Source organism: Passer montanus, unplaced genomic scaffold (assembly GCF_014805655.1).
Source record: "Passer montanus isolate IOZ18808 unplaced genomic scaffold, ASM1480565v1 scaffold28, whole genome shotgun sequence".
In the NCBI taxonomy this organism is placed as follows: Eukaryota; Metazoa; Chordata; class Aves; order Passeriformes; family Passeridae; genus Passer; species Passer montanus.
Genome location: NW_024367483.1, coordinates 9,824,720 through 9,852,105, shown reverse-complemented (window position 1 = coordinate 9,852,105; position 27,386 = coordinate 9,824,720). Strand labels below are relative to the sequence as shown.

The 27,386-nt window shown below is 40.3% G+C and overlaps 1 protein-coding gene across 6 annotated transcripts; it reads right to left on the bottom strand.

The window, feature by feature from the left end:
• CHODL (chondrolectin) lies at positions 1-26,713 on the bottom strand. 6 transcript variants are annotated; one of them, XM_039713205.1, is made up of 8 exons: positions 26,547-26,713; positions 11,087-11,399; positions 10,223-10,380; positions 6,490-6,537; positions 6,042-6,125; positions 4,615-4,717; positions 2,095-2,173; positions 1-542 (listed from the first exon to the last, which is right to left on the bottom strand). In XM_039713205.1, exons 1-8 carry the CDS (start codon positions 26,635-26,637, stop codon positions 540-542), a joined length of 879 nt encoding a protein of 292 aa, XP_039569139.1. In that variant the 5' UTR covers positions 26,638-26,713; the 3' UTR covers positions 1-539. The 6 variants fall into 6 exon arrangements, with proteins under 6 accessions (XP_039569139.1, XP_039569138.1, XP_039569141.1 ...); XM_039713204.1 differs by lacking the exon at positions 2,095-2,173; XM_039713207.1 differs by lacking the exon at positions 6,490-6,537.
• Between the last annotated feature and the right edge of the window lie 673 nt (positions 26,714-27,386).

Here is a 27,386-nt window from a genome sequence, read left to right as displayed (position 1 = left end):
GTATCAAACTTTTATGCAAAGATAAATAATTGTTACACTGTAAAATTGTCAGTTCCATTTACTGTACATTGACTATACAATACAATGCATGAGAGACTAAAAGAAACAGAGGAGGTTTGTTTAACTACAAACAGTCTTAAAACTGACATACACTGTGGATATTTCCCCATAAAAACTTCAAATGCTCTGTTCATTTCATTGCTTACAACTAGCCAACTTACATCCCTTAGCAAAATAAACACATACCCTTTATTTAGCATGGCATATTTTGTTACTGAATTAATAAACAAACATCATATAAAAATGATCTGAACATTTGCCTCAAGGGGGAGCTTACAGTTCATTCTTGTAGATCCTTTGCATTTTCAAGCCATTCCAAGCTAATGTTCTTTGACAACATTATAATACAGCCTCACTGCAAAATGTTATTTTTGCCTCGTTTTCAGTCAGTAAATCATTATACCTCCATGCTACTGTCCTTCCTAGGCGTCTTTGAAATCCATAGTGTGGACTGGTTTGGACTGGTTTTTGTTCTTCCTTTACTGAAAGATAAAAGTACAAAATATTTTCAGTGCACGTGTGCCTTTGCAGTCCTGATTCAGCTCTGTGATCAGACCTGAGCATTCCATCCCCGCATCTCAAGGCCTCATTTGGTGCTCTCTCAGTGTGGGCTCCCCATCCACAGTGGCACTGTTACCAAAAATACCACACCACTCTGCTTAGCAGTGCTGCTCCCAGGAACTGTTCTGAATTGGCCTGGATGGTTTTTATTTATTTTTTTCCAGTTCCCATCCAACCACACCTCTCATACAGAGTAGTCTTTTCAGAGAAGGACTCAGTTTGACCAGGGCTGGTGGGAGCTGACCACTTTCCTTGTCTGGGGGGAAGCAGAGCACACAAATCCCCCTAGATCCATGCCCAAGGTGCAGCCCACCCACCCCAGTGGGCACCACACCCCTGCCCACCCTGGGTGCACCAAGGGGTTCGCTGCGCACCCTGCGCCAGCAAGCCCCTTCCCTTCAGGGCTGGACCTGACATCTCATGAAGTGATGGCACATGAATCAGACTCCTGGCAATGAATGACTGGTAGAAAGCTTCCCTAGGGCTAGTTTTCAGTCAAAACTGTCAATAGTATGTTTTGTGTTTGGTGTTTTTTCAATCAAAAAAAAAAAAAAAAAAGATAAAACTGGTTCCAAAAAGTATTTGCTGTTCAGTACTGCTATTGATTTTGCTCTGATTTCTCCGGGGAGCCCTGAGGCACCCTGAAAGTTTATGGCAGTCTTTCGACAAGGCTACAACTGCCACAATACACCATCTCCCATCACTTAGATTGGCAGATGACAGTGCACTGCAGACTACTGAAATAGGAGCCACTTCAGGAGCCATTGCAGCTGCATTTCAGTGAAATGTTTCAATCTCTGGATAGAATATTTCACACTAATAGGGTTGTTTTTTTTTCCTGATTAAGTAAAAACCAGAGGAGGAGATGCAGCCCTATATAACTGTGTAAGCTGGAAACCTAAGAGTCCCAACAGTCCTATACATTCAGTTTTACTCCTTTCCTGGTGTGCAAATGCAAGCGAGTCTGAGTTGATTTAAAATGTACTTCGAGGGTGCTGAATGCTACAGTAGCTTTCAGTCCCTCCAGACTTACCTCTGAAATCCTACAAAGTAATGCATTATGTACCTGAGCCCATTGGAGTAATTGGAAAGACTCCCTTTGGCTTCAGTGGACTTTAGATCAGGCCACAATGCTATAAACAAAGCAATTGCAATGAATCAAGTAGTTCCAGCGCTTCCTTCTTAAAGAAACGAAGTCACTACTTCCTTCTGGATTATTCCAGCAAAAGCAGGCATAAATTAATGATGAAAGGCTTTGAGTGGAGAGTCCTTGCCACACAGCAGGAGCAATTTCTAAATACCTTGGATAAGACCTTGAGCTGTATCAAATGAGCTTATCTTCAGCAAACCTACGCTGATTTTCACAGCTGGTTCAGGAAACAGATTTTAGTGACAAAGGTAAGATGCAATAAATAGCTTGAGCATATTGGTGTTTTGACCATCAAATGCAATCATAGAAACTGAGAAATATACCAGGTTGGAATTTAAACTTTCTGCAAGGCATTCAGATGATAATGGAGATGGGTCTTTGAAGCAGTTTCTCCTTGCTTCCCTGGAAGAAATGAAAGGGAGAGCATCTAAGCATGAATGAGCTGATCATTTCTGCTAGCTACAGGGACGAGGTGCTGCTTTGCCTTATTACTACCCTTCAAGAGCCCAATGACAGGCAAAATTAGTCATGACCTTTCAAGCTAGGCATGTCCTGGTTGGCCATGGGTTGTGGCTTTCAGAGGAAAGGTCACCATGCTGTGGAAGCCTAAAAAAGAATGAGAAGTCAGGTTCATGTGGAAAGTTGGGGATCCCGCCTTCCCCAGCAGGACAGAATCCCTTTCCTAAAGTTCTACAGTGTCCAGATGATAAATTCAAGTGATTGTTTCTTCTTTTGATTTGGTTTTTGCCTAAGAGCTGCATATTTCTGATGAAGTAAAATGGTTTGCAAGGCAGGTCACAAGTGGAAATTGAAAATAGATAGGAAAATATTTTTAAAAAAACAACGTTTTTTTAAAGTATTTTGTTTTAAAAGACAAAATACTTCATTTTTGGTGATAGTTTTTTTGGGTTTTTTATCTAAATGATTTTTTAAAATGGTTTGATTTCTTCAATTAAAGGTTTTGATGTAAACTCAAAATGGACATTCTGGGAACAAAAATTAAAAAAATAAACAACCAAACAACAAAAAAGAGAACCTTGTTTTGCATCAAAACCATTTGGTCCTTGATTTTTGTATCATTTCATCTATCAAACTAATCAGCTAACAGAAAAAAGGGAAATCTTCCAAGGTGAATTTCCAATATCTGTGTCATGCAATTTTGAAGTCTTGGAAGTTCAGATGAATTACTTCTGGATGAACTGCTATAGCATCAAAGGCCTGATCAAAGCCCACTGAAGTCAACACTGCTTTTTCTATTGATTTCAGTGGGCCATGAATCTCTCACTGCTTTCCCGGGAGTATTCGAGGGATGAAACTTTTCTCAGAAGAAAAGTCACTGCCAGAAAAGCCACTAACATGTACCATACTTACCAAGAAATCCAGGGCCACTGTAATAAGGGTTCCAAAATTCAATTGCTGTGCAATTTTTAGTGTTATACATTATTATTTTACTACTCTTTTCTGCTTTGAGCTTCCAACCTTCTGCAGCCCCAGTGGTGAGGTTTATAGATAACATTTCACAGGCTTGTATTTGCCTGTCGTAAGATAGGTTGGAAAGTGTACATTTTCCTTTTCTTTAGAGAAAATGCATAAAATAAAACCACAATCAAGTTTGTTATGCAGACCTTGTAATGTCTGTTCTTTATGGCTACTTGTTTCAATGAGGCATGGAACCAAGGAGTACTGCAAATATCACTGTACATTCACTCACACAGAAACAGTCTTCACATTTGGAGTGTTTTCTCACCTGAAATAACTTACTGAAGCTACTGGCAGGAAATACTAAGTAAAAACTGTAAGGAAAAATTAAAGAGCTAAAAATAAGAAGGATTTTTTTTCAAATTTGTTAAAACAGTGATATCATATTCCTTTTAGTTATTCCTGGTCCTCAAGAGGGAAAGCAGCTTACAAATCTGCTTATTACTCTCGATATTTTATGTAAACAGCATTTATCTATAAAACATATTTCAGTTTAAACTCTTCTGGATTACATTAATTTGAAAATACTTCCTGAACTAAAGCATAAATGATATGTGAGTTTCAGAAACACTAGTTCAGAAAAAAAATATAAATTATATGCTGTCATGTCTTTATGTATCTATATCATATTTTGAGAAAAAATGAAAAGTCCAAAGAATTTTAAAGCATGAAGCAAATTATACTGTATTTCAAAGGCTGAAATGTTTCTTTTTTGCATAATAGTACCCCTGCTTGATACCACAGCTACGAATACATATCTATTCATTTTATGCATCCTCTTTAGCACACACATGATGTACAAAGGATATCACACTAGTGTGAGACCCAAAGAAAGCTTTTGCTTTTAATTTTCAATTCGTGTGCTCCAGGGGTCCATCTGTTGTTTGTATGGTATGTGCAGTGGAACAGGATTAAGCAGCTGCTGACCCTTAGGTTTGTCCTTGGAGCAAATTTTTACTTTAGGTTAGAAAGTGAGTCCTTGGGCTCACCCTGTATCTGTGAGGGACCCTTCTACTAATTCCCACAGCCCAGGTACTTTACAGGTGGTAATCACAATAAAAGAGGTGAAGTAAAAGTGCTGACAACAGCCCTGATTAACAAGTGGTCTGCAAAGAGACTTTCTTCAGAAACAGGTGGAGTCCCAGCAGTACTCTTTGAGACCTAGAATTATTTCAGCATGTTGTGGAAAAGCCTGAAGGTGAATGCTCAGCTGTAACAGCTGTAAACTACTTGCATTTTAATAGATGAAAAGGAACTTATTTGCATACTTGGGGATAGATGTAAGCAGTCTTTCAGTAGGAATAGCTTGCCAATGGAAATATGAATTCTGCATCATAAAACCACTATGGATGAGTATATTTTACCTTTTATGAAGCATCTGGAAACAGCAAGTCCCAAAAGCCACCAGTATCAACAGCAGCAGTGGTATAGTGGGTATTACAACATAAATTAAATTCGGAATTATACCTATAAGACAAAAGTTCTCATTAATGTCTCCCATGTTGAAATGCTTTTAACCATGTCAGTAAAAATCTGGAGTAAAATAACAGGAATACATTAACTTACACAAAAGAACACATATATTCCTTCTACAGGAAGAGCTCCAAAGAGAACTCAGCAGTATCAAGAATAAAGCAGCACTTGAGTTATATGCAAAACATATCTTAAGGTCTTCAATTCTGATATTTTCCAATTTTGTAATTCAAAATTCAAGTGTTTTAATGGAGTACATTTCACAGCCTAATTTTTTCACAGTCCATTTTAACTGTAGACTCTGTCATCTTCATATCTGGATTCCCTGCCCATGCAGGACCACAGGAGGAATGAGCCTGGCTCTCATCTTCCCCTTCCCCTTAAAAGACACATAAAGCCTTTCCTTGACTAACGAGGAGAGCTAAAGGTGCTCCTCTGCAGGTCCCTGCACAAAAGGAATGGGAAATGGCACAAGCTGAGACTCTATCACCTGTCTACAATAGAGGATGGGGTCTGCAACTTCCAGAAGGATACTGTTTACCAGTAACTGTATGCCCATGTTTTGTACTAGTACACATTTAATGTACAAACTGGGGAGATTTACTTACCTATTGTCCTATTTTAAAAACATTTTCTCTAGCAAGAATAAATGTGAATATTCATGTTGTTTTAGAGTCTTCGCACAGTTTGTATTAAAAGGTATTATTGATTACAAACCACAGTTCCTCAATATAATAATTCCTCTGGAGGTAAAAATAATGGAAACACCAATTAGGAAGCTGGCTCAAATCCAGACAACCAGTGGGCAAACAAAGCACCCCTCTTCCATAATCCCATGGTGCAATCCTGTAAAATCCAGGGCTGCTCCTGAGACATGTTCAGTTCCTTGAACTGAAGCCAGGCTACAACTCTTCCTGAGCCTCGGGACTCTGTTCAGAAGATAAATTCCTGAATGAAGCAGCCAGGGGCATTGCAGAACCTGGGCAGTAGGTATCCACTTCCCAAATATCAAGTGTCATCTCCACTGGGAATCTCAGCAAGGCACTGAACTCCTCTTAGTATGTGGTTTTCCAAAAACACAGGGTACATGGGGCAATTATGGACACATTATTTATTCTAAATTTGGTGGGACAAGGAAATAATTTGTTTCTACAGCAACTAAGAGGACTAACACTCTTGAAATGTTATTCAAATATATGTAGCACTTCCCAGGGAAACAGACTGTTTCTTCCTATTGACAAAAATGGAAACTGAAATTTTTATTTAATTCCACTGTTAATATTTTTAGCAGAACATTACATTCACATGAACATATTACCCGTTTCAGTAGCAATAATATGATACTGATCTTCTGGTTTGCTTGTGTCATAAGGATTTCCTGCTGGCACTGTTGGAAAAATATCTGAAAAGGAGATCAGACATTTTAGGAAAACAGTAAAAAATATGGACATTGTTATATAAATTAATATCAATTACATTTCAATTTATATTGGTAAAATGATTATATTTATGATTTATTAAATATACATGTAAACAGGATTTTGTTACATAATTGGAATTGTGTCTGGAAGAAGAATTACAAGCAGTGTTATTCTGAACAACAGCCATATATTTGTAGCTGTTGCTCTCTGAAGAATTCATTTTCCCTATGTTCCAGTTCTTAACTGTGCCTGTTAAACTTGAGTAATTTTGGAGGCTCTTGAATGGTATCCTTATAATTATGTATTTACCAGCGCAATGGAATTTAATGTGTCAAAATTTCTTACCGTATTCTGGCTCTGCTCTGTCTCCTAATTCTTTTTCTAAGACATTATCTGTTAAATCAATATTTGAAATTGATTTGTTGAAGAATGAAAAATGTGTGCAATAAAACAGATGTTTCCATTTTTTTCATGCAGTATCACAGAATTAGATACATTTCCCCCAAACAATAATTGCTTAATTCTTCAGCATTTCATCTTCTTACAAAATGACTCTTTGCAAACTAGTGTCAAATCACCTCTAATTCATACTTTTTGCTCTTTAGAAGAATGTTATAGTTTAATCTAGTGTCAATTCTTGGTGGTCTCTGATTTAATGGCTAATGGTTAAACCCGAACTTCTTGTGCTGAATAAAGTGCCTAACATACTCAAAGCTTCATTGTGCAACAGACAGTTGTAAAACAATATATGTTCTCTCTACCATAACGTTATACTAACTTAACAGTGCCATGAGACTACAGTTCTGAGTGTCTTGAGACAAACTGCTAGGAGAAATCAAAACAGCAATAAAGCCTTCTAGATAAAGGCAATTATTTCACCTACTCTGGTAAAAAATACCTACATTTGGCCTTATATAAAGAAAGATACCAAGATACCCCAAAGAGCTGAGCTGCTGTCTCTTGACAGCAGAAGAGTTTTTAATTTGATTGCAATATCAAACCTACAGGAGCTGGACAATGGTCACAATTACCAACCTATAATTAAATTTAGGATTGCTGAATGATTAATATGATCCAAAGCCAGACTGAACAACAGTAAACGCTGTCAAGGGAGGGCTTGGAAAAATGAAAGTGTCTACCAGAAATGTAGCTGCTGCTTGAGCAAGACTGTCTAATGAGCACTGTCCTGGACCTGCTGATGATACAATTAGATGCAACTTCATCAAAGTCACCTACAACCTGTTTTGGCCTGTGGCTGGTATCATGGACCCCATATTGAACACAGACAGGAGAGTTGTGAAAAACAACGTGCTCAGATAACAAACTGAAATTCAATATGCATGTGGTACCTTAGCACTCCTGGTGAAATGGATGTATTTTGCACTGCTAAGAGCTGACACTGAAGCCTTTACAGTGATTTAAGGGGGAAAAAGGTCGTTTGTAAGTCTCACTTGGTTTGAGATAACAAATGCAATTTTCCTACAAACACTGTGTTACTTTCTTCAGGCAGTGAAAGAAATGTCAAATATCTATTTACATACATTTTTGCATCTACTCCTTTCCTCCATGTGACAGAAAAATATATTTCTGGAGAATAGTCTGTTTTGCTAAAGAGCACAATTCCAACAGTTTGAAAAATAAATAGCTACAATTCAGCAGTACTGTATTTAGCTGCATAACAATGTCAATACTAACAATAATCTACCTATACATTGTTTGCCTTATATGCCTCATTATAAAATAATAACCTACTTCTACCTAGAGAAAGAAATATAAATGTATTTTCATTGTTACTATTATCACCTTGTTTTCTGAAAATCCAAAACACCCAACATCTTCTCAGATGGTAAAAGCAATAGAAAAAGCAATTCTTTATCACATCTCAACAAGAATGATAAGTAGTTCACTATTATAGAATAATTATCTAATTTAAATTTGCTTACTTTTAAAGCTACAAAATACACCTGAAACCAAATCTTTTTAATAAAGACTTCAATTTCTGACATATAAATGTGAGGGTTTTAACCACATAGAGCATTTTTATTTAGTTACCCTATTTCAAAATAATTTGAACTGTTCTAAAAGTGATAAAATTGTCACATTTCCTTGACAGGCCTATGATGATTACTGATCATCATAAAGTAGTGATAACCACTAAAAATTTCAAAAGCAGGAACAGATTTTGGGGTTGACAGTATACTGAAACACATTGGTATATCAACTCTTCCAAATATTTAATATTTGCTGGCAATATTAATTACCTTTAATATCCTCATTAAGTGACCAAAAAGTGAAAAATATATGTATCCACCAGAGGAACAAAATAGTCTGGATCTCTAGGGACAGAAAGATCTCTACAAAGAGAGCAATTATTTTTTGATCATCAGCATAGAGAAAGAAGGTAAGAAACTGCAGAATTATATAGCTCAAACAGCTGCTAAGAGTAAGATTTCACAGAATCATAGAATGGTTTAGGTTGGAACGGACCTTAAATAATAGCCTTTTTCTAACCCATGGGCAGGAACACCTTCCAGTAGACCAGACTGCTCAGAGTCCCATCCAACCTGGCCTTGAACATTCCCAGGGATGGGGCATCTACAAATTCACTGGGCAACCTGTGCCAGGGCCTCAGCACCCTCACAGAAAATAATTTTTTCCTACTGTCTAATATAAGCCTACTCTTTTTCAGTTTGAAGCCATTCCCTGTTATTCTGTCACTCCAGACCCTCGTAAACAGTCTCTCTCCATCTTTCCTCTGGACTCCCTTCAGGTACTGTGAGGCCACAATTAGGTCACCCCAAAGCCCTCTCTTTTCCAGGCTGAACAATCCCAGTTCTCTCAGCCTTTCCTCCCAGCAGAGCTGCTCCATCCCTCTGATCCCCTTGGTGCCTGCTCTGGCCTGGCTCCAGCAGGTCCCTGTCCTTGCTGTGCTGGGAGCCCAGAGCTGGATGCAGCCCTGCAGGTGGGGTCTCAGCAGAGCGGGGCAGAGGGGCAGAATCCCCTCCCTGCCCTGCTGCCCACGGGGCTTTGGATGAGCCCAGCACACGGGGGGGTCTGGGCTCCCAATGGCCAGGGCATGTCCAGCCCCTCACCCACCAGCACCCCCAGGTCCTTCTCCCAGGGCTGCTCTGGATCTGTCCATCCCCAGCCTGGATTGGTACGGGGGGAGACCCTGACCCAGGTGCAGCACCTTGGACGTGGTCTGTTAAACCTCATGAGATTCCTATGGGCCACTTCTTGAGTTTTTATTAATTAATAAATGAAATAAATCCATAATTTAATATTCATTCTGACTTTTAGCTTTGTTTTGAAAAACAAACACCCCAAAAATTATTTGAAAACATTTCCATGGTCCTGCTGGAAAACAAGTTTTCATTTACTTTAAGTACCACCAAGAACAGAAAATTTTATAGGCTCAAACTGCAAAGTTTACTTTTTATGTCCTTTCTGGTTTTGCACCATGTTCTAGTTTATAGTTCACTTTTCCTCTATTGACATATACAGAACTTATGTCATGTCTGAAAGTACAGCCAAATTGCCTAAGATCTGTTTTTGCTGTCACCATCTCAACTAGCATGCATCTGCTTTTCATATCTCATAAGTCTACATGCATGAATGCAGAAATTTTTCCTGCCTTTCTGGACTTCATTCTTCAAGCCATAACTTTTTTAAACAACCACCACATGTAAGTTTGTATAAAAATGGCAGGGCTGCAGCTACGAGGACAGTGCAATATTTTTTACAGGAGGACTAAGATGTCTTGGTCACCCTACCTAGAAAGCAGAAAATGTACACTTAAAACGCTTTGTGAAGTAAGGGAATTAATGAAATAAAAAAAACCCCTGGGAATGCATGATAGTGAAGCTAACTTTGAAATCATTCATATTAGATATAAACAGGTTTATTTAAATGTATTAAAATGTATTTTAATAGTTGTTATTGATATGTAACATCCCCTGCTAACGCCAGCTCAGGCACACACCAAAGGAACCATTTCCACAGACCAAAAGATACTTGAAGATTCCCTCACAAACAAAACAATGTCCCAAAAGTGAAATATAACTTCACTTTTACCTACCTGGGGCATATTTGCAGATAAAATTGTGCTTCATGTTGCATCTGTCATCATTCCATTGATAAAGGTATGGCCCTCCCAGGCCAGGGTTTGCAGTTGGCTGGTGATACATCACCACACAGGCTTCGCTTCCACAGGAAGGCTCATCTGTGTACCAATTTCTAGTTTTTGAAGATAAGGTTCATCAGGATGACAAAGAACAGAGTTGTATCAATGAAGAAATATCAACCCAAACAGTCCCATCCTCTTCAAAGATATCCTGCATATCCCACAACCCTTCTGTGAAAGGCCCTGGCTGCACATCTCTGAACCTTAAAACAATTCTGATCAAAGCACCTCTGCAGGAACAACACCCTACTGCTCTGCTTTTCTCCCTATCAGACTCTTATCTGTCCCCTTGTCTTGAGTTCTGTGAGTTGCTGCTACTCTGGCCTTTGGCTTCATCATGAAGTTAAGATGGCTTCATCATTTCTACCCTTTTCAAAAAGGGTAGAAACAGAACAATTTATCCTAAGCATCTCATAATAATTTATTTGGTGGCTGGCTCTCTGATTTGAGGTGGCCAAAACTTTGCAGAATTTACCTGCCTGCTTTCAGACTACAACCAAAAGACTCCGTGTGTGGCAGAACCTCCAGATGCCATGCAGAGGCAAACTCAGTGTGTGGGAGCACAGAAATTTGTAGGCTGAAGCCACACAATGCCATCCTGCCACAGCTTCAAATTCAAAACCCCGATTGCCAGCTACCCTTCATCTGGAGAAGCCAAGGGGGAGATGCCACAAACTTCCTGCCAACAAGCAAGGTTTGGCATTTCAGGCTCCCTTCCTTTCCATGGAACCTTCTCAATGAACAATTTCACACACTTACCTGAATGGTGACATACTTCCATCAGCCCACTGGTAGAGGTCGGGGCAAGCACTCGATGTGGCCAGTCCATCGCCACTTCTCCACAGCCCAATCCAGAAATCACCATCAGAAATCCCAGAGCCTGATCTGGTGAGGTTTTGCAGCATGTTTTCTATTAGCTGCTGCTCAGCTTCACTTTCCAAGCTGAGTAAAGCCCCACCATCGATTTCACAAGCCTGGCGAGCCTCCTGGAAGCCCACGCGTCTAGACAAGTCCTGGAAATAGGCTAGTTTGTAACAGGAATGTTTGAAGGCACCATAGCACACCTTCTGGCCTGAAAAACAAAAACATGGGGCTGTTCAGAGTACAGTGATGAATATCAAAGCTGCAAGAACAGAATACAGCACATCATGCATATGCTGATGAAGGACGGGGGATTTTTGCCTGGGAGGATTCATGGTGATAACCTAGAACCACTGAAATCCTTTGCCCTAATTTAAATTTCAAACAGCGCACAGTTCATGGGAATCTATGCCACCTTGCCATGGTCTGTGAAACTCTCCAAAACACTGAAAATTCCCAATAGGCTTTAGAGAAATATTCTTTACTTTATAATGACTGTACCATCAGGCCTGTCTGTTATAGCCAGGATCTGTTTGGAGCATACTTCCTTGACTATTGCATACTAATGGACCAACTTCACTTTTATTGTGTAATCAGAGCTAGTCTTTTTTTTTTTTTTAATTTTCAACTACACATGTTTAGTGGCAAGAAGCAGCTGAAAATTTTTTTCGATCGCTTAAGTTAACCTTGAGAGGCTGTATATGAGAGCAACTTACAGCCACTCTTCACTACAATGTGCCTAAGCACAACCTGTAAAGGTCTATGGGAGGAGAGAGTGTGCTTCTTACAGTCCTTTGTCTTAGCAAAATATATGTCTGTTTCCTAAAAAGGAAAAAATAATAATTGTTTTCAACTACTAAGACTCTCTAGAGTTTATTCAAGATATAAAAGATGAGGAATTAACACACTCACTTATCAGCCACAACTGAACTCCATTATGTTTATTTAGGGACAGAATAAGGCTTCTAAATAGAACCATCTCTTAAAAAAAAATAAAATCAAATTTTTCCAGTATAGAAATTTATCATTGGAGAAGGAAAGTAGGAAAATTTATTTTGTTAAGTAAGAATGACTGAAGGATACCAAAGTAAAAAAAAAACCTACCAGGCATTATCTAGACTGTTTAGAAATCAACAAAAGTAGTTATTTTACTGGGAAATTTCACAATCACACAACAGGCTGAGCTAGAAGGGATCACTCAGGACCATGGAGTCCAACTCCCAGCTCTGTGAAAAACAGCCCAAGAGTCACACCATGTGCCTAAGAGTGTTGTCCAAAAGCTTCTTGAGCTCTGTCAGGATTGGTGCTGTAACCACTGCCCTGGTTCCTGTTCCAGTGCCCAGCCACTCTCTGGGTAAAGAGCCTTTTGCTGATACCCAGTCTAAACCTCCCTGACACAGCTTCAGGTCATTCCCTTAGGTCCTGTCACTGATCACCAGAGGGAAGAGATAAGTATCTGCCTCTCCCCCTCCTGAGGATGCTGAAGACCAAAATGAAGTCTCCCCTCAGTCTCCTCCAGGCGGAGCAGACCAAATGACCTGAGTGGGTCCTCACACAGCTTTCCCTCAAAACCCTTCACCACCTTCACAGCCCTCCTTTGGGCACTCTTTAATGGCTTTATATCCTTCCTATATAGAGGCACCCAAAACTGCTCACAGCACTTGAGGTAAAGCTACACCAGCACAAAGTACTGTAGTTTATTGTCTTTTATCAGATTTGCATTTGAAAATCTTGTATTTCGTCTCACTTTTAAGCAAACCCAGATACATGACTCGTGTAAATAACATCTGAACATGACTTATCCTGTTTCACCTTAAAAATTTGTAATTTGTCAATGGGAAACAGCAACATCCTCACATAACTCCAGCTATATTTATGTTTTCCCAGGCAACGTTTTCCTGTGCACAAAGGGTACATATCAAAGTAAACAAAAAACCTTAATAGCTACATAAACCTTACAAGCTACAAAGCAATGCTAATTGCATTAGCATTGCTTCATTCTTCTGTTTAATAAGTAGGGTATTTCCAATAGCAGACAGCACAAGGGCTGAATCAAAGGGCTCTCTGTATTTGCATTAATACAGGGATGGAAAAACAGGATCAGCTCTTGACTTTGGCTAAATCTGAAAGTAAATCATTTTTTTGGGGATCATTTCTGTTGTAGAAAGCTAAATTATAGGGGCAGTAGAGATATACTACGCTTAACTTTGCAGGGTTTCCTACAAACCTTGTAATCTTTCTAGAAAAAGAAAAAACAACAAACCCTGAAACCTTCAGTTTATAATACCCTATTAAAGTTCATCTGGAGGACTATCAGGAAGAAAAGCATCTTTTTAATCTCATTCTTACCTTGGCAGACAGACTTCTGAAAATTTAGTTGTTTATCAGTAATTAATCTACCAAAATAACACAGGAACAAGAACAGTCTAAAAAAAGGACAGGCTTGTGCCACTGATATGGAAAAAACCAGGCTCCAAGATCAGGCAGAGAGTGCCAATTTTGACTTTCTCTGATAATGTCCTGACAACACAACATATTCCCCAATTTCATTCCTGATATTTCCCTTTACACACATAGGTTAGGAGCCTTGCTCCCAATAAATGCAGCAAGGGCCATAGTCCTAGCTAGGCAGTGGTGTGAAGAGGAAAAGACAGACCCTTTAACAGAGATGCATATGAAATAATGTTCTTCCTCCTAGATTTGTTAGACACAAAGAACCACTATTATCAAAGTAACAAAGTGGTAAGTCTAAATGTTGCAAAGTGGGAAGTGCAGCAACGAAAGCTGCATGTGAAATCCCAGCTCATTCCCTCCCTCTACAATGCTGAAATTCCAGTTTTGCTAACATGATTGATTTTCCCCAGGAGCTGTGTCTCACTGACAGGACAGAGTGCACAGGGAAGGAGGAGCTGATCAACATTTTGGCCCTCACTGCCGGGTGAGTGACAATGGCTTATTGCCAGAGTACACATGTGTACATAACAGCACAAACATCCAAAGCCTAGCACTGAATTATGCAGGACACTAATCACTTCCAAAGAAAAGTGACCACACCTTCCCCTGTAGTTCAGGATTGGATTCAAAGCATTAATTCAAGATGCACATGCAAATTTAGGAAGACTGCTTTGTCCATTGTCCTGTTCCTTTTCTTTTCCCAGACAATCTTTGAGATAAACTCTTCCATGATTCCTTTCATTCTGTGCACATAGGTCTCCTTGACATCAAGTAGTAAATTATGAGCAAATTCAGATGTCAAAAAATCCCGGTCACAGTTTCAGTTATGCAGGAATGTTCAACCAACTGTGATGAGCAGGCTGATCACTATGGTTCATAATTCCTGTGCTGTTCCTCCCTCCCATGGGAAAATAGCTAACCTTGCCTTTATAACACACTATCCACTCCCCACCCCTGCTTGTTTCTCAGGTGGCTGAAGTGCTCCCCTCACACTCTGTTCTCATGCACACCCTCTACTTTTCTGTGACTCTCCCAAAAAATCTGAGTCAAACCTTCTAGCAGAAGAAATGGATCCTTGCTGGCTGCCTAAGCTTTCTCAGGATGCTCATCTGCCAGTCAGCTGCTGCATAGAGAGTCAAGCAAAGTCACAGCATCTTTTAGGCTGGCAAAGACCTTGGAGACCATTGAGTCATGGCAAGTGCTGCTTCTGACCTGCTCCAAGGCTTGTATTCATAAACTGTGCTGTGTTCCTGTCCAACACAGGAACTGCATCAACGCTCAGCTCCATCACCCACACCAAGGAAACCAGGTGGGACTGTATGGAGCAGCAAGGAGGATGACAAGTACTTGTGATGCACAAAGGCAAAGAGCTACTGCAGCCCCTAATATGTGCCCAGCTTGCTACCATTGTGCACTCAAAGCAGGGAGCCCTCTCAGAGCCATCAGAACACAGATGGCTGTATCCAACTTCTATCCAAAGGTTTGCAAGTTAAAACATTGAAGCTTTGTGGAAGACAATTTCCTTCTCCCCTTAAACTGACCAGAATAATTTTAAAGACACCATTTTTAAAGACACCAGATGTTTGGGCAGGGTTAAGTAACACTAAAATCAAGTTTTACAAAGTGAAATAATTTTTAAAAAATGAAAATTTGAATGAAATCCAACTCCTAAATTACTGCTCTTTCATTTTTTGCTCTCTACCTGCGGCACGAGAAATAATTTCCTCCTCACAGGCTGATCATTTCTGCAAGAATATACCTCCAGAAACCAACAAAGAAAACAGCAAGAAACAAAGAAATAATTGGCATTAAGACCCATAGACCCAAAGAGTGTGAATGAAGTGTGTGAGGCAGAGCAGTAAGCTTTCTGGAAGAAGCTGTGAATTTCTCTTGTTCTAGTTAATTTAATCCCTGTGTTTAGGCAGCGACCTACTCTGAATCTTTTCTTTCTTCTTTTGAAGCGGACTTTGAACCAGTTCCACTGCGGCAGACAAATGTGTTAATGGAAATCTGCAGTTGTGCCTTAATAGCTGGCAAATCAGTTGACATTTTAGTGCTCTTCTCGGAACACACTGAGATGTCAAGTTTTAAAGCTTCATTTTTTCTCCCACTACTAATTTCTGAACTACAAAGCAGAAATAATTTACCACTGAAAAATGAAAGAATGGACCACATAGTACAGGAGACAAGATAAGTATGGAAATATCAACTATGTGCTACTTTACCTTATTCTAACATCTTTCTGCAGACTCCACAGTTAGTTCTAAAGCAACATTTTGTTATTTCAGCTGTATAAATTGAGTTCCAAATTTTCTGTGACAATTGAATAGAAACTAGATTTGTAAGCAAGACCATTGGAATGAATCATGCCAATATACTACACAACATGAATAATCTTTTTTTGGTCTCATCATTCCATTAGCAAGTGAAGAGGATTTGCTCCAGGAAGTGCTAGCTACCATTTCCATCCATATGGGTCAGTTTTCATCTTTGGGTGTTTCACACAGGCTCCAAAGTAGAATATTTAGGTATCAGCCTCAGAAAAAATATCTTTTTAAACTGAATTACTCATTAAAATATTTCTGCAGATAATTTTACAGGAGGAGGAAAAAAAATCCTCTTCAAGAAAAAAAAAAAAGGCAAATTTCAAGCTGTTATTTCAATCAGTTATATCTCCATTATGTTTTAATAATCATGCTTCATTAAACCAATAATATGTTCCTTGATTACTGTCATGACAGAAGTCACAGCTAAGTGTCATTTAGAAGCAAAATTGCTGATAAGATAGCCAGGTCAAAGACTTCCCTCCCTAAGAGCATCAGGCTTATTACTAAACTAAACCCCCACAGGCCCATGAGGGCCACAAAGGTCATTTTGAGTGACACACCTCGCTTAGCTGGAGTCTTTGAAGACATCAGGTAGAAGATAAGCTCCCTGCTGATAAATCCCATTCCTCCTCCTCTTGAACCTTACAAACTAACCTGCAATCCAGGGATTGATACCATTAGCATCCACCTAGATTAGGTCAGCCACTGCATGTGCACAGCATATGTGAAGAGAGACAAAAATGAATGCACAAAGCCTGGTGTAGTAAACTCCATTATATTTTTGTATTTTGACTTTTTTTTTCTCCTCAAGGCAATGGATTCAGCAGAAAAATCAGAAGAGCACTTGGCAAAAAGCAGTGTGAAATATTTAACATTAACCAGAGCAGCATGAGCGTGGTGGAGACCTCTGAAAACAAAGTGACAAATAAAAACACAAGGACTTAAGTGAAAGAGATACTGAAACAGCAAACCAGAAATCTATGGTAATTAACCAAAATATTCTCTGCCTGTGTTATGAAGACTAGTCTTGGTCTTGAGCTTGCATGAGCACAGTGACCTCAGGGAACAATTTGTTTTCACCTGTCCCCATGTCACAGGGCACTCCACAACAAGTCCCAGTGACGCACTCCAGAATGTGGCCAGTAAGAGACTAAGTGGTAATAAATTTTCCTAATCACATTTTGTTTCAAAGCTGATGCATCTTGTCAGATGGTCTTTGTGTCATCCAGTCAGATTTTGCCTGGGTTCAGCTGCTGGTCACATTTTGCTGTATTATATTACTGCTGTTGATGCTTTACTGTATCATATTTGCATCCATCCACCAAATATAATTTTTTTATGATTCATATTACTTAAAAAAAAACTGTGATAACTGTGATAACATTTCATAATTACATTCTGTCTGCATTTATGATAAAAGCAAGTTGTTATCTTCTGTCCCAAAGTTTTTAACACTCAAGACATATCATTCTCCAGCTGAGTCAGTGTTCAAACCACTGATGTTTCTCAACTCACAGTCCTGAGCAGTTTAAGGAATTCCATATACTCATAAATTTGACATTCAAATAAAACCTGCTGTACAGATCCCATGCCAGCCTTTATCTGTACTGAAATCTTCATAGCAATCTCTTCCATACCTTAGCAGGTACTTTTTCCTCCCATCTTCCTAATAACCAAGCCTCCTGAGGGAAAAGTTGTTACTGATTTATTCCGGATTAAGGATTATGCCTAAAATATCATCACACAGTTTTTTTCTTAAGTGATTTCCCAGGGTGAAAAATTTTCAAAGGTTCCAGGTCACTTTTAATGGCTTATGTAAAAACCCCTGAGGACCACATTTGCCTATCCAGCAGCTGTGCTTCAGGCAGATGTGCACAGCAGACGTATCAGAGCATGCACACCATGTCTAAGGTGGCTAAATGGAGGCTGCCCCCAACCTCTCGTGCCAAACTCATCTATCAGCCATTCTTAAAGTACTTCTTGTAATGGATATCCTTCTTGCTAAATTCTTGGGCAAGTAAATGTTATGGATGCATTTATAGACAGCAAGTCTAAAATGATTTTTTCTAAAAGGATTTTTTTTCTATTCTCTCTCAAACACAGGCCAGACAACCTAACTTCAGCCATTAACCATCCCGTATCTTGTGAATTAGCAAAGATCATGCAAGAGGTCCTCAGACAGCAGGCAAACAGTTGTCTCTAAGATTAATGCAACTTTTGCAAAGAGAAAAAAAACAGGGATGATTTGGTTTTAAGTAAAATCTAATTACTGTATTATACCATTTATACAGAGATTTAGTACAGTTATGCAGAATATGAAGCTACACAAGATGCATTTGTCCTGTCCAGTGCCTGTCTTTATTTTTTCTTTTGCCATGGGAAGTGATTTTCAGTACATTTATTGATGAAAATGGGGCTCCACCTGTATGTTAGCCTTTACTAGTTCACTTATTGTGCTTCCTGAAAATGGGGCTCCACCTTTATGGAGTATGGAGTATGTTAGCCTTTACTAGTTCACTTATTGTGCTTCTAAGCACTTTTTTGGCTTATTTCTGAATGACAACTGTCCTCAATAGTCCCATAATAGCTACACCTTCAAAAAAATCAAGCAATCAAAAAGGAGACAGTGCAAAGGAGCACCTGGCAGTGCTCATTTATATATTAAATATTACTCATTCCTAACACCTGGATTTTGCCATCAGCTGAATAAAAGTGCAATTAAAATTGGATCTGAGAGCTTCCCTGCACAATGCAGCAAGATTGCTGGTCACAAAAATGGGTAGTTAAGAGTATACATATGACCCTTTATGACAAGTATTGATCTAAACAGGTTATTTTTGGGGAGGTTTGTCAAAGCCTCTCTGTGCTCTCCTTTTTAAGTCTTGGGAGGATGCAGGAGGATTCCTTGTCCTGCAAAATCTTCATCATGTTGAATAAATTGGCGGGAGTATTTGTCTTTTCCACAGCAGATTAAAAGTTTGTCTGGATTTTCAAAATGCCTGATGTGGTGCTTCAGGCTTGTTCTTGATGTACAGGGAGCTGGAATACCAGCCAGCATGAAAGCTGCCATCTTCACACAGCAATTCAATCAGTCACTCATTTCCCGAAGAAAACAACACACATTTATTTCTTATACTTAGCTTCTCAGCCCTGGTGCACAAGGGAGGGAACTCAGGCCATTGACAATAGAGCTGTAAAGAAGTAGCTTGATGCCTAAACCTCATTAGAAGCTAATCAACACTTCACCCTCCATAATTACCATTGCAGGAAAACATACAATTACATGAATCAATACAGGGTGTCTTCAACTGGAAAATTAATATCTCATCATGTTGAATAAATTGGTGGAAGAATTTGTCTTTTCCACAGCAGATTAAAAGTTTGTCTGGATTTTCAAAATGCCTGATGTGGTGCTTCAGGCTTGTTCTTGATGTACAGGGAGCTGGAATACCAGCCAGCATGAAAGCTGCCATCTTCACACAGCAATTCAATCATTCACTCATTTCCCAAAGAAAACAACACACATTTATTTGTTATACTTAGCTTCTCAGCCCTGGTGCACAAGGGAGGGAACTCAGGCCATTGACAATAGAGCTGTAAAGACGTAGCTTGATGCCTAAACCTCATTAGAAGCTAATCAACACTTCACCCTCCATAATTACCATTGCAGGAAAACATACAATTACATGAATCAATACAGGGTGTCTTCAACTGGAAAATTAATATCCATTTTTATGAAAAACTTTTGGTCACTGACTCAAGTCATAACTCAGGGTATAAAAAAAAATCTCTAAAGTATTTCCCAAAAACTATTTCTTTTTTTCCCCCAGGTCAAATCATTAAAGCCCTGACAGCTTTCCTTTCTTCTAAGTGAAACATACCTTCATTTTGGCATCAGCTCTGGTTTCAGCTATCTAACACATCATAAATTTCAAGCATGAGATCCATTTAGCTTTTCCTGTAATAACTATTTTCCTTTCTTCTGATCATGTGAACTTTACAGGTGTATATCACAGGGCTTGCCATGGCAGTCAGCCACTTCCTTCTCTAAGGGGTCAGCTCACAGCTGCACTGTCCTGGGGGTTCACAAAAAGTGGCAACATAGCTGCTAAAACAACACCCTAAATCTGCCAATTGCCTTCCCTTTTTTAAGGAAAAACTTGGACAGAATCAGGCCAATTATAACACTCAAGTGTTAATGGCATCTGTGTTGGGAAGAGCTATATATCTCTAAGTCTGGTCTGGGAGGTGGATTATTTTACCCAGAACTTTAAAACCTCAGAACAAGAAAACCCAATCAAGCAAAACACCCCCTTAACAGCTGAAGCTGTTAGCAGTGGGTTTGCTTTGTTGGTTTTTTTTTTTTTAATTCTCATAAACACAATAACACATGGGTTAATTCTTATCAACACAGTGACACAATAAATTTTTATATATCACAACCTGAAGACAGACCAAGTACTCCACAATTTCAGCTGTTTATTAAAAAAGCATAAACACTGACAAGACTGGCCCACAGAAACTGTGGATGTCCCATCCCTGGAAGTGTTCAAGGTCAAGCCCACAGAAACTGTGGGAAGTTGGGATGGGAAGATGGCCCATCCCTGGAAGTGTTCAAGGTCAGGTTGGATAGGGTCCTGAGCAATCTGGTCTACTGGAAGGTGTCCCTGCCCATGGCAGAGGGTTGGAAGGAGATGATCTTTAAGGTCCCTTCCAACCCAAACAGTTCTGTGATTCAAATTAAGTCCATTCATCAATAGTTTTCTGTGTAGCCATGAAGCCCAGAACAGAATTTACAGAGGCTTTAAAGACAGACATATTATGGCAGCTAAGAAGTTGCTTTTATCTTGCTGTGGAATAGACATAATAGACAAAAATTGTAGTCTGAATGTTTTAAGTTTGTGTGCCAGCCTAGGGGAGCAGGAATAGTTTTAGTCTCCTATCCCAAACCAGCAGGCATTTTCACAAATACCCGCTTTTATACTCATAGGTCAGTTCCCTCAACAGGTCTTCTCCCAGGCATAAATGTAAGCACTTCTGACAGTTTCTGCTAATGGCTTATTTCTTACTTTTGCCTCTAGAAGGAAATAGTTCATAACTCTTTTGTCACAGAATCACAGAGTATTATTTAGTTGGAGGAGACCCCCAAGGATCATCAAGTCCAACTCCCGGCCCTGAACAGGACCATCCCCAAGAATCCTACCATTTGCCCAATTCTTGAGCTGTGGTGCTGTGACCACCTCCCTGGGGAGTCTGTTCCTGTGCCCAACCACCCTCTGTGCGAAGAACATTTTCCTGATAGTCAATACAAATCTCCCCAGTCAGCAGATCCCCCCTATGTCAATGAAATGAAGAAAAAATGAGAAGAGAGAAAATATACTCTTTCTCAATTATTTTTCATAGCAAGCATTATCCATTCTCAATAATCTGCAGTGAAATTTGAATGCCTTTTTTCCAAGTAGGTGTAGTTCATTAATTTGTTACCAAAGTATTTGCAATAGATGTAGATAATATATGGGTGCAAATTATACTAATTTCTTTGGTTTAAGAGCTTCCCAGGATGTAACACCCTTTATACATTTCAGTACAGAAGTGTAGAGTGCTTTCTTTTTGTGGCAGTTCCACAATTAAAAGAGAAAGCAACAAGCAAAGCCTTGCTCATTCACCTGGTCCTAAGAAAGTGGGAAAAGCCAATCCACATGGAATCTCAAAATTGGTGACAGTTCACTTAAGAAAAAATTTGAGAAGATTGAGAGGAGGAGAAATCTGTTAGAATATTTTAATAGATAATTTACACTAAGAGAAAATACAGAGGTAAAGCATCACTGGTTAATTCACATTACATGTAGTCCTTGAGATACAGTGTGGGATTCATCTCACCAAACTTAAGTTCTTCCCAATAACCTGTTCATACCTAAACTGACTCACCGACCTCACTGTGCAGACAACTGAACAAAACAAACACAGACAGCAGCATCTCTTAGCGCAGATCTGCAGTATATTCAAAATCCAAATTTAAATTAAATTAATCCCACTCTTAAAATATCAATTTTTTTCCTTCCCTCCTTATAAAGTGAGCCTGACTCATTAGCTGGATACAGCAGCTATATTCAGACTTACTTAGAGACATGCCAGCTTTTTAGTTAGAACTCATTATTCAAGATTGGTCAGAACTGAAGGTCCCACTGTTTGTCAGAGGTGGCAGGAGGGACGGCTTCAGCGAGACTCAAATTCCAACTAGTGAGCAAGAGGTAAGAGTATGGGAGTAGAGTGTAGCAATTACTATCAAAGGATTGTTTCATCTTACCTATTGTACATTAGCATCTACTGTCTTTTCTGAGCCATCAGAGATTTGCAAAGAGAAAGCCATCATGGGGAACTGGTCTCAGAAAAATAATGCTGTACAGAACCCTGTATGAACCAAAGCATGTTCCCCTGCAAACATCTTATAATCAAGAAGTTTGATCTACATAGGATCAGACCTGACCCACAGAGTTAAAATCAAGGTACAGAATAGAAGTTCAACCAGGCAAGAGCCCAGTTTTCTCTCTCTGGGAGAAGAAAAGCCATGTGAAAGCAAGCAGATTGTCCATACCATTCCACAAAGTTTTTACCATAGCTCCCTCCATGGCAGGCACTTCCTCTTGGGCTCTTTAGCAAAGTAGAATACTGGGACTTGACATGACTTTAAGCTTTGTAATGCCTTTCCATTTTTGAACAAAATGCTGTGAGCAAAAAACTGTATTCCTGGGAAAGCAGCATGCTGGTCTGAGACACAGCACTAGGATTTTCCATGTCTGTTTCCTTATCCCTGAGCAGAACTGCAGCCTGGCCAACCTGCATAACTCCCTCTCATGGCAAAGGTAAGCTATACATGGTTGACAAGGAGGGAGGGGGGGTCACCTCTAATACAGAAATCTGACACTAGAAACTGATTTAAGTACTTGGATATTTCTACCCTGCTACAGAAGGACACCTCCACCATCAGAGGTCTCATCAAAACTGGGTTCTCATTCCACAGGGTATTGTGGAATTTCTTGGTTTGCAGCAAGGTGTGTTTAGCAGAAACATGTATTATATCCAAAATCATCACCACATTTCACTCTAAGAGCCCAGCTCATTGATTTGTCCCCAAGAAGACAGTGCTCAATACAGCTGGAAAAGGAGAAGAAATAATAAAGGAGTCCATGGGAATTCAATGCCCACCTTCTCCTGCACTTCTCCAAGTCTCAGCTTTAGTGATTACTGAGACCTTCAACTGAGCAAAAGGATCTTGTACTATCTGGGCAGGCCTATCCAAGAGAAGTTTTTGCAGTATGAAACTAAATGCTGGATATTTCCAAAAAATGTGTTCAACACACACCTGTTGCACATGTAGATGAGATGGCAGGTTTATCAGGTTATATCTTTTCAAATTCTGAGCTGCATATGTATCTTGAAATTTACAGTTCACACCAAAAAAAAAAAAAAAAACCTACAACTTTACATCAGGTTTCATTTAGAGAAAATGCTTTGACAGACAAAACTCAGGTGTAATAAGCAGGCCAACCAAATTAAGTTAAATGATGCATCTTTTGAGAAAGGGCTTGTTATCTCTAGTCAATCCAGTATCCATGAAGACGCTGCTTTAATTCTCTTAATTTGCAGTACTTTATACAGAACTCAAATCTGATCACAAGCCATGTGAATGAACATATCCACTTCCTCAAAGGCATCTGAAGCAACATTCTATAATTTAGGGGCAACTCTGGTAGTTTCCTGACTCATCAAGTGTTTTTCCTCATTTAGGGTTTTATCTATCCAGGTACTTTTGCAGCAAAATAGATATATACTGCTTTAAAATACTACATCACTATTTAATCTGCTATTGAGGCACAGCAACAGCAAAGAGCAAAACTTTAAAAGCTATAGAAATACAACTAGACAAACAGCAGTCATTAAGCTATAATACCTATGATTAATACATAGGCTGTTAAATGATTAGTAATAAGATTAGCTTGCATCTCTCCTGCCCAATAGATACTTAAAGTAATTGCATCTTTGCAAACTGCATTATCATCACTTCATGTTCTTTATGATGTCATGGGACAGCAAGGCAGACTCAGCATTTTCTCCTGAGACTGCTTTGGGCTTTTTTCCTATAGGAATCAATTCTCTGGCAACAGATAGTTGGATATGGAGGCTGTGAGCACTGCTCACAAAACATCTGTCCAGATATATTAAAAATCAAAAAAGCATTTTGCATCACTGTTTAAAACTTTCCAAATTAAAGACGGCAAAGAAATAACACCAAAATATAAATTGTTTGATGTCAACAATAGTTTTAATTATATCCTAGGAAAACTAACATACTTGGAAAAAGCAGCAGAAACCCTTTACTTAAAAAAATGGTCTTCCAAAAAGGCAGGTCTTTTCTTCTCTGTCCTCTTGACATGGTGATCAATATGGTAGCATATTTGCAGTTATTGCTAGGTCTGCTGCAAACTTACTGCAGTCAATGGGACTCTTTCACAAGGTCCAACCAGCACTCAAGCAGTCTCACAAACAGCTTAGGTGAGTGACAGGAACTATATATTTATTTGGAATGAGAGCAGTGGAATTTCCTACTATGCCAGATTATTAATCACGGCTGAAGCATAAGTAAATTTTTTAGGAATAGGTCAGTTTAAGATATAGACTTATGATTTCAAACAAACTTAAGAACTGCTAGTTCTTCTACAAGAGAGGTAAGCTAGATGGGAGTCAGGTGACAGCAGACACTGCCCGATTATTCAATGGTACTATTTCTTGCCTAAAATAATGTCAGCTACTGCTAGTACTACACCAATCCATGTGCATGTGCCAGAATATGGGTGTGGTCCTTGAGAGAAAGGGGGGGGAAAAGTTCTTCCAGTACCTAAGATACCTTCAATAAGCACAAATAGATAAATGTGGTTGCTATTGTTTGGAAACCTTTATCTAATGAATACAATTTCAACCAATAAACTAATAGCACATAAATGGTTCTTTCTGTGGCTTCAAACCCTCTCCTGTATTCTACCAGACAAGTAATATCAGCATAATACAGTGGCATGAGGCTCATCATATGGTTTGAAATGCTCCAGGGAAATATGGGGCAGAGGCTGTGTCCTCTCAAAATCCCCAAAGCCTAATGTGCATCTAGGAACAATCTGACAAGGCAGCATACACATATCACATATGTCTTTAAAAGCTGGACCTCAGTTCCCTATGTCACAGTTAAACACAGAAGCTGTAGCTGGAAGATTAAGGGACTGGGTTTCCTCAGCCACACATGGATTCCTGCACTGAGACTGCTAATGCCAAATGCATCTCATAGATAATTAATCTTCACTATTCCTTAAAAAAAAAAAAAAAAGTTTTACATAGCAGTCATATAAATTGCAATACTTAAAATACTTATCTGCCTCTGTTATACTGTGAACTATATTGGCTCATATGATGTATCACACGCGCCAATATAATTCACAGTATAACAGAGGCAGATAAAATAGTTCAGGTTACTGTTGAGGCAAACAAGCTTTTTCAGTCTTGGAAGTACTGCTACTTAGCAATTATTTCCTGAAGATACTGTTTTACCAAAACCCAAAGAACCCATCTCAGTTGTAGCATGGGAACATGCTTCAAATAGAGCACAATCAAAATGGTCCAGTGACTGTGCTCCCTCAGCAATTAAGTTATCTGAATTCAGCAATCAAATGCTTGCAACAAAAAATAACCTACAAAAAAGTTTTGTTGATATGCTACTGCTACATCCTCTGAAACAATATAAATAATAGTATATAAATAATTTGCATTGTTCTGGAGACAGTTTGTAAGAGCCACGTTCTTACCCACATATACACACACAACTTGCTAACAAGCAGAGTGGGGTGTGTAAATCTTTGTTTCCAAGCAAATGCATGGATCTATAGGCACATGCAACATACCCCCAAGAGCCTGTCCGCTTTAGTCTGGAGGGTCTGAACCAAAGCAAGCTTAAAAGGGAAAACTTAATTTTCATTAAATTTAGCAGTTTCTGAGCATATGCACCTGTAATCTGCAAACACACAGTGGGAGCCTACAGCTCTGAAATTAAACCTAAGCTCCAAGGTTAGACACAGCTTTCTAAAGTACTGTCTTCCTTTTGGCTTTGAGAGTTCTGGACGCACCCACACACAACAAACCTCATGCCGCACGCTCTTAAAAGTTTGCCCTCTCCTCCTAACACCGCCGCAGACAAAGAAGAAGCACCCCTGTCCAGCTGCCAACAAAACCCAGCGCAGAGACGCTCCTCGGAAAGACGCTCGATCTTTTTAAAGCAGTTCGAAGGCGACTGAGCACCGGCAGACGGGGCAGGACAGGGCTCGACCGGAGCCCGCATCCCCCGCATCCCCCGCAGCATCCCGAAAAGCCCGCGGGGCAGCGCTCCCGGGAGGCGCTCCCGGCGCTCGCCGCCGATGCTCGGATGGTTCGGAGCGCGGTTCTCGGGCGGTTCGGAGAGCGGGCTCGCTCCCGGGCCCGCCCCGCGCCGCTCCCGGAGCGCTGCGCTCCCGCCCGGCCCCGCAGCGCGCACTCACCGCTGAGGACGCGCCCGGCGAGCGCCCCCGACCCGCACAGCACCGCGGCCGCCAGCACGGCCGCCAGCCCCAGCCCTCCTCCGGCCCCCATGGCGCTGCCCCGCTGCCGGCTGGCTCCGAGAGGCGCTCAGGGCAGGGCGATGCCGGCCGGCGAGCGAGGGACACACGGCCAGCCCCGCTGCTGCCCTGCACCAGCTCCGCGCCGCCCGCCGCCCTGCCTTTATCTGCTTCCCCCGGGGAGGGACCGCCCCCGCACCGCCCCCAGCCCCAGCGCCTGCCACAGCCCCTGCCCCAACCCTGGTCCCAGCCCCAACCCCTGTCCCAACCCTTGTCCCAACCCTTGTCCCAGCCCCTGTCCCAGCCCCTGCCCTTGATCCGGCCCCTATCCCAACCCCAGCCCCAGCCCCTCCCGCCCCAGCCCCTTCTCCGGAGGGGTACCGGCACAGGTGCCCGGTGTGCGGTCGCTTCCCGCTCCTGGTTGGAGGCTGCGGGCCGGCGGGTCCCTCCCAGGCTCGCTGCCGGGTCATTTAGGGTTAGTCACTGTCCCAGTGGCTTGGGAGTGTGATCCAAACCCAGGTGTGCGTTTTGTATCTGTTAAGGGCTTTGTAGACCTTTCTGGTCCGTGTTTTCTCAAAGAAGAATATAAATGTTCTGTTGCCAGCTTGAAAATGTGGGAATATATGTATACAGGTATATACCTGGAAAGCACATACACACTCTGCACTATAAGTGTATATACTGGAAAGTCCCCTTTTGTCATTGCCCCAGAAGATACTGTAGTTAAATCCACATTGCTGTCAGTCCAAAAATGCACTGGTAATTCTCTGGAGCTCTTCAAAG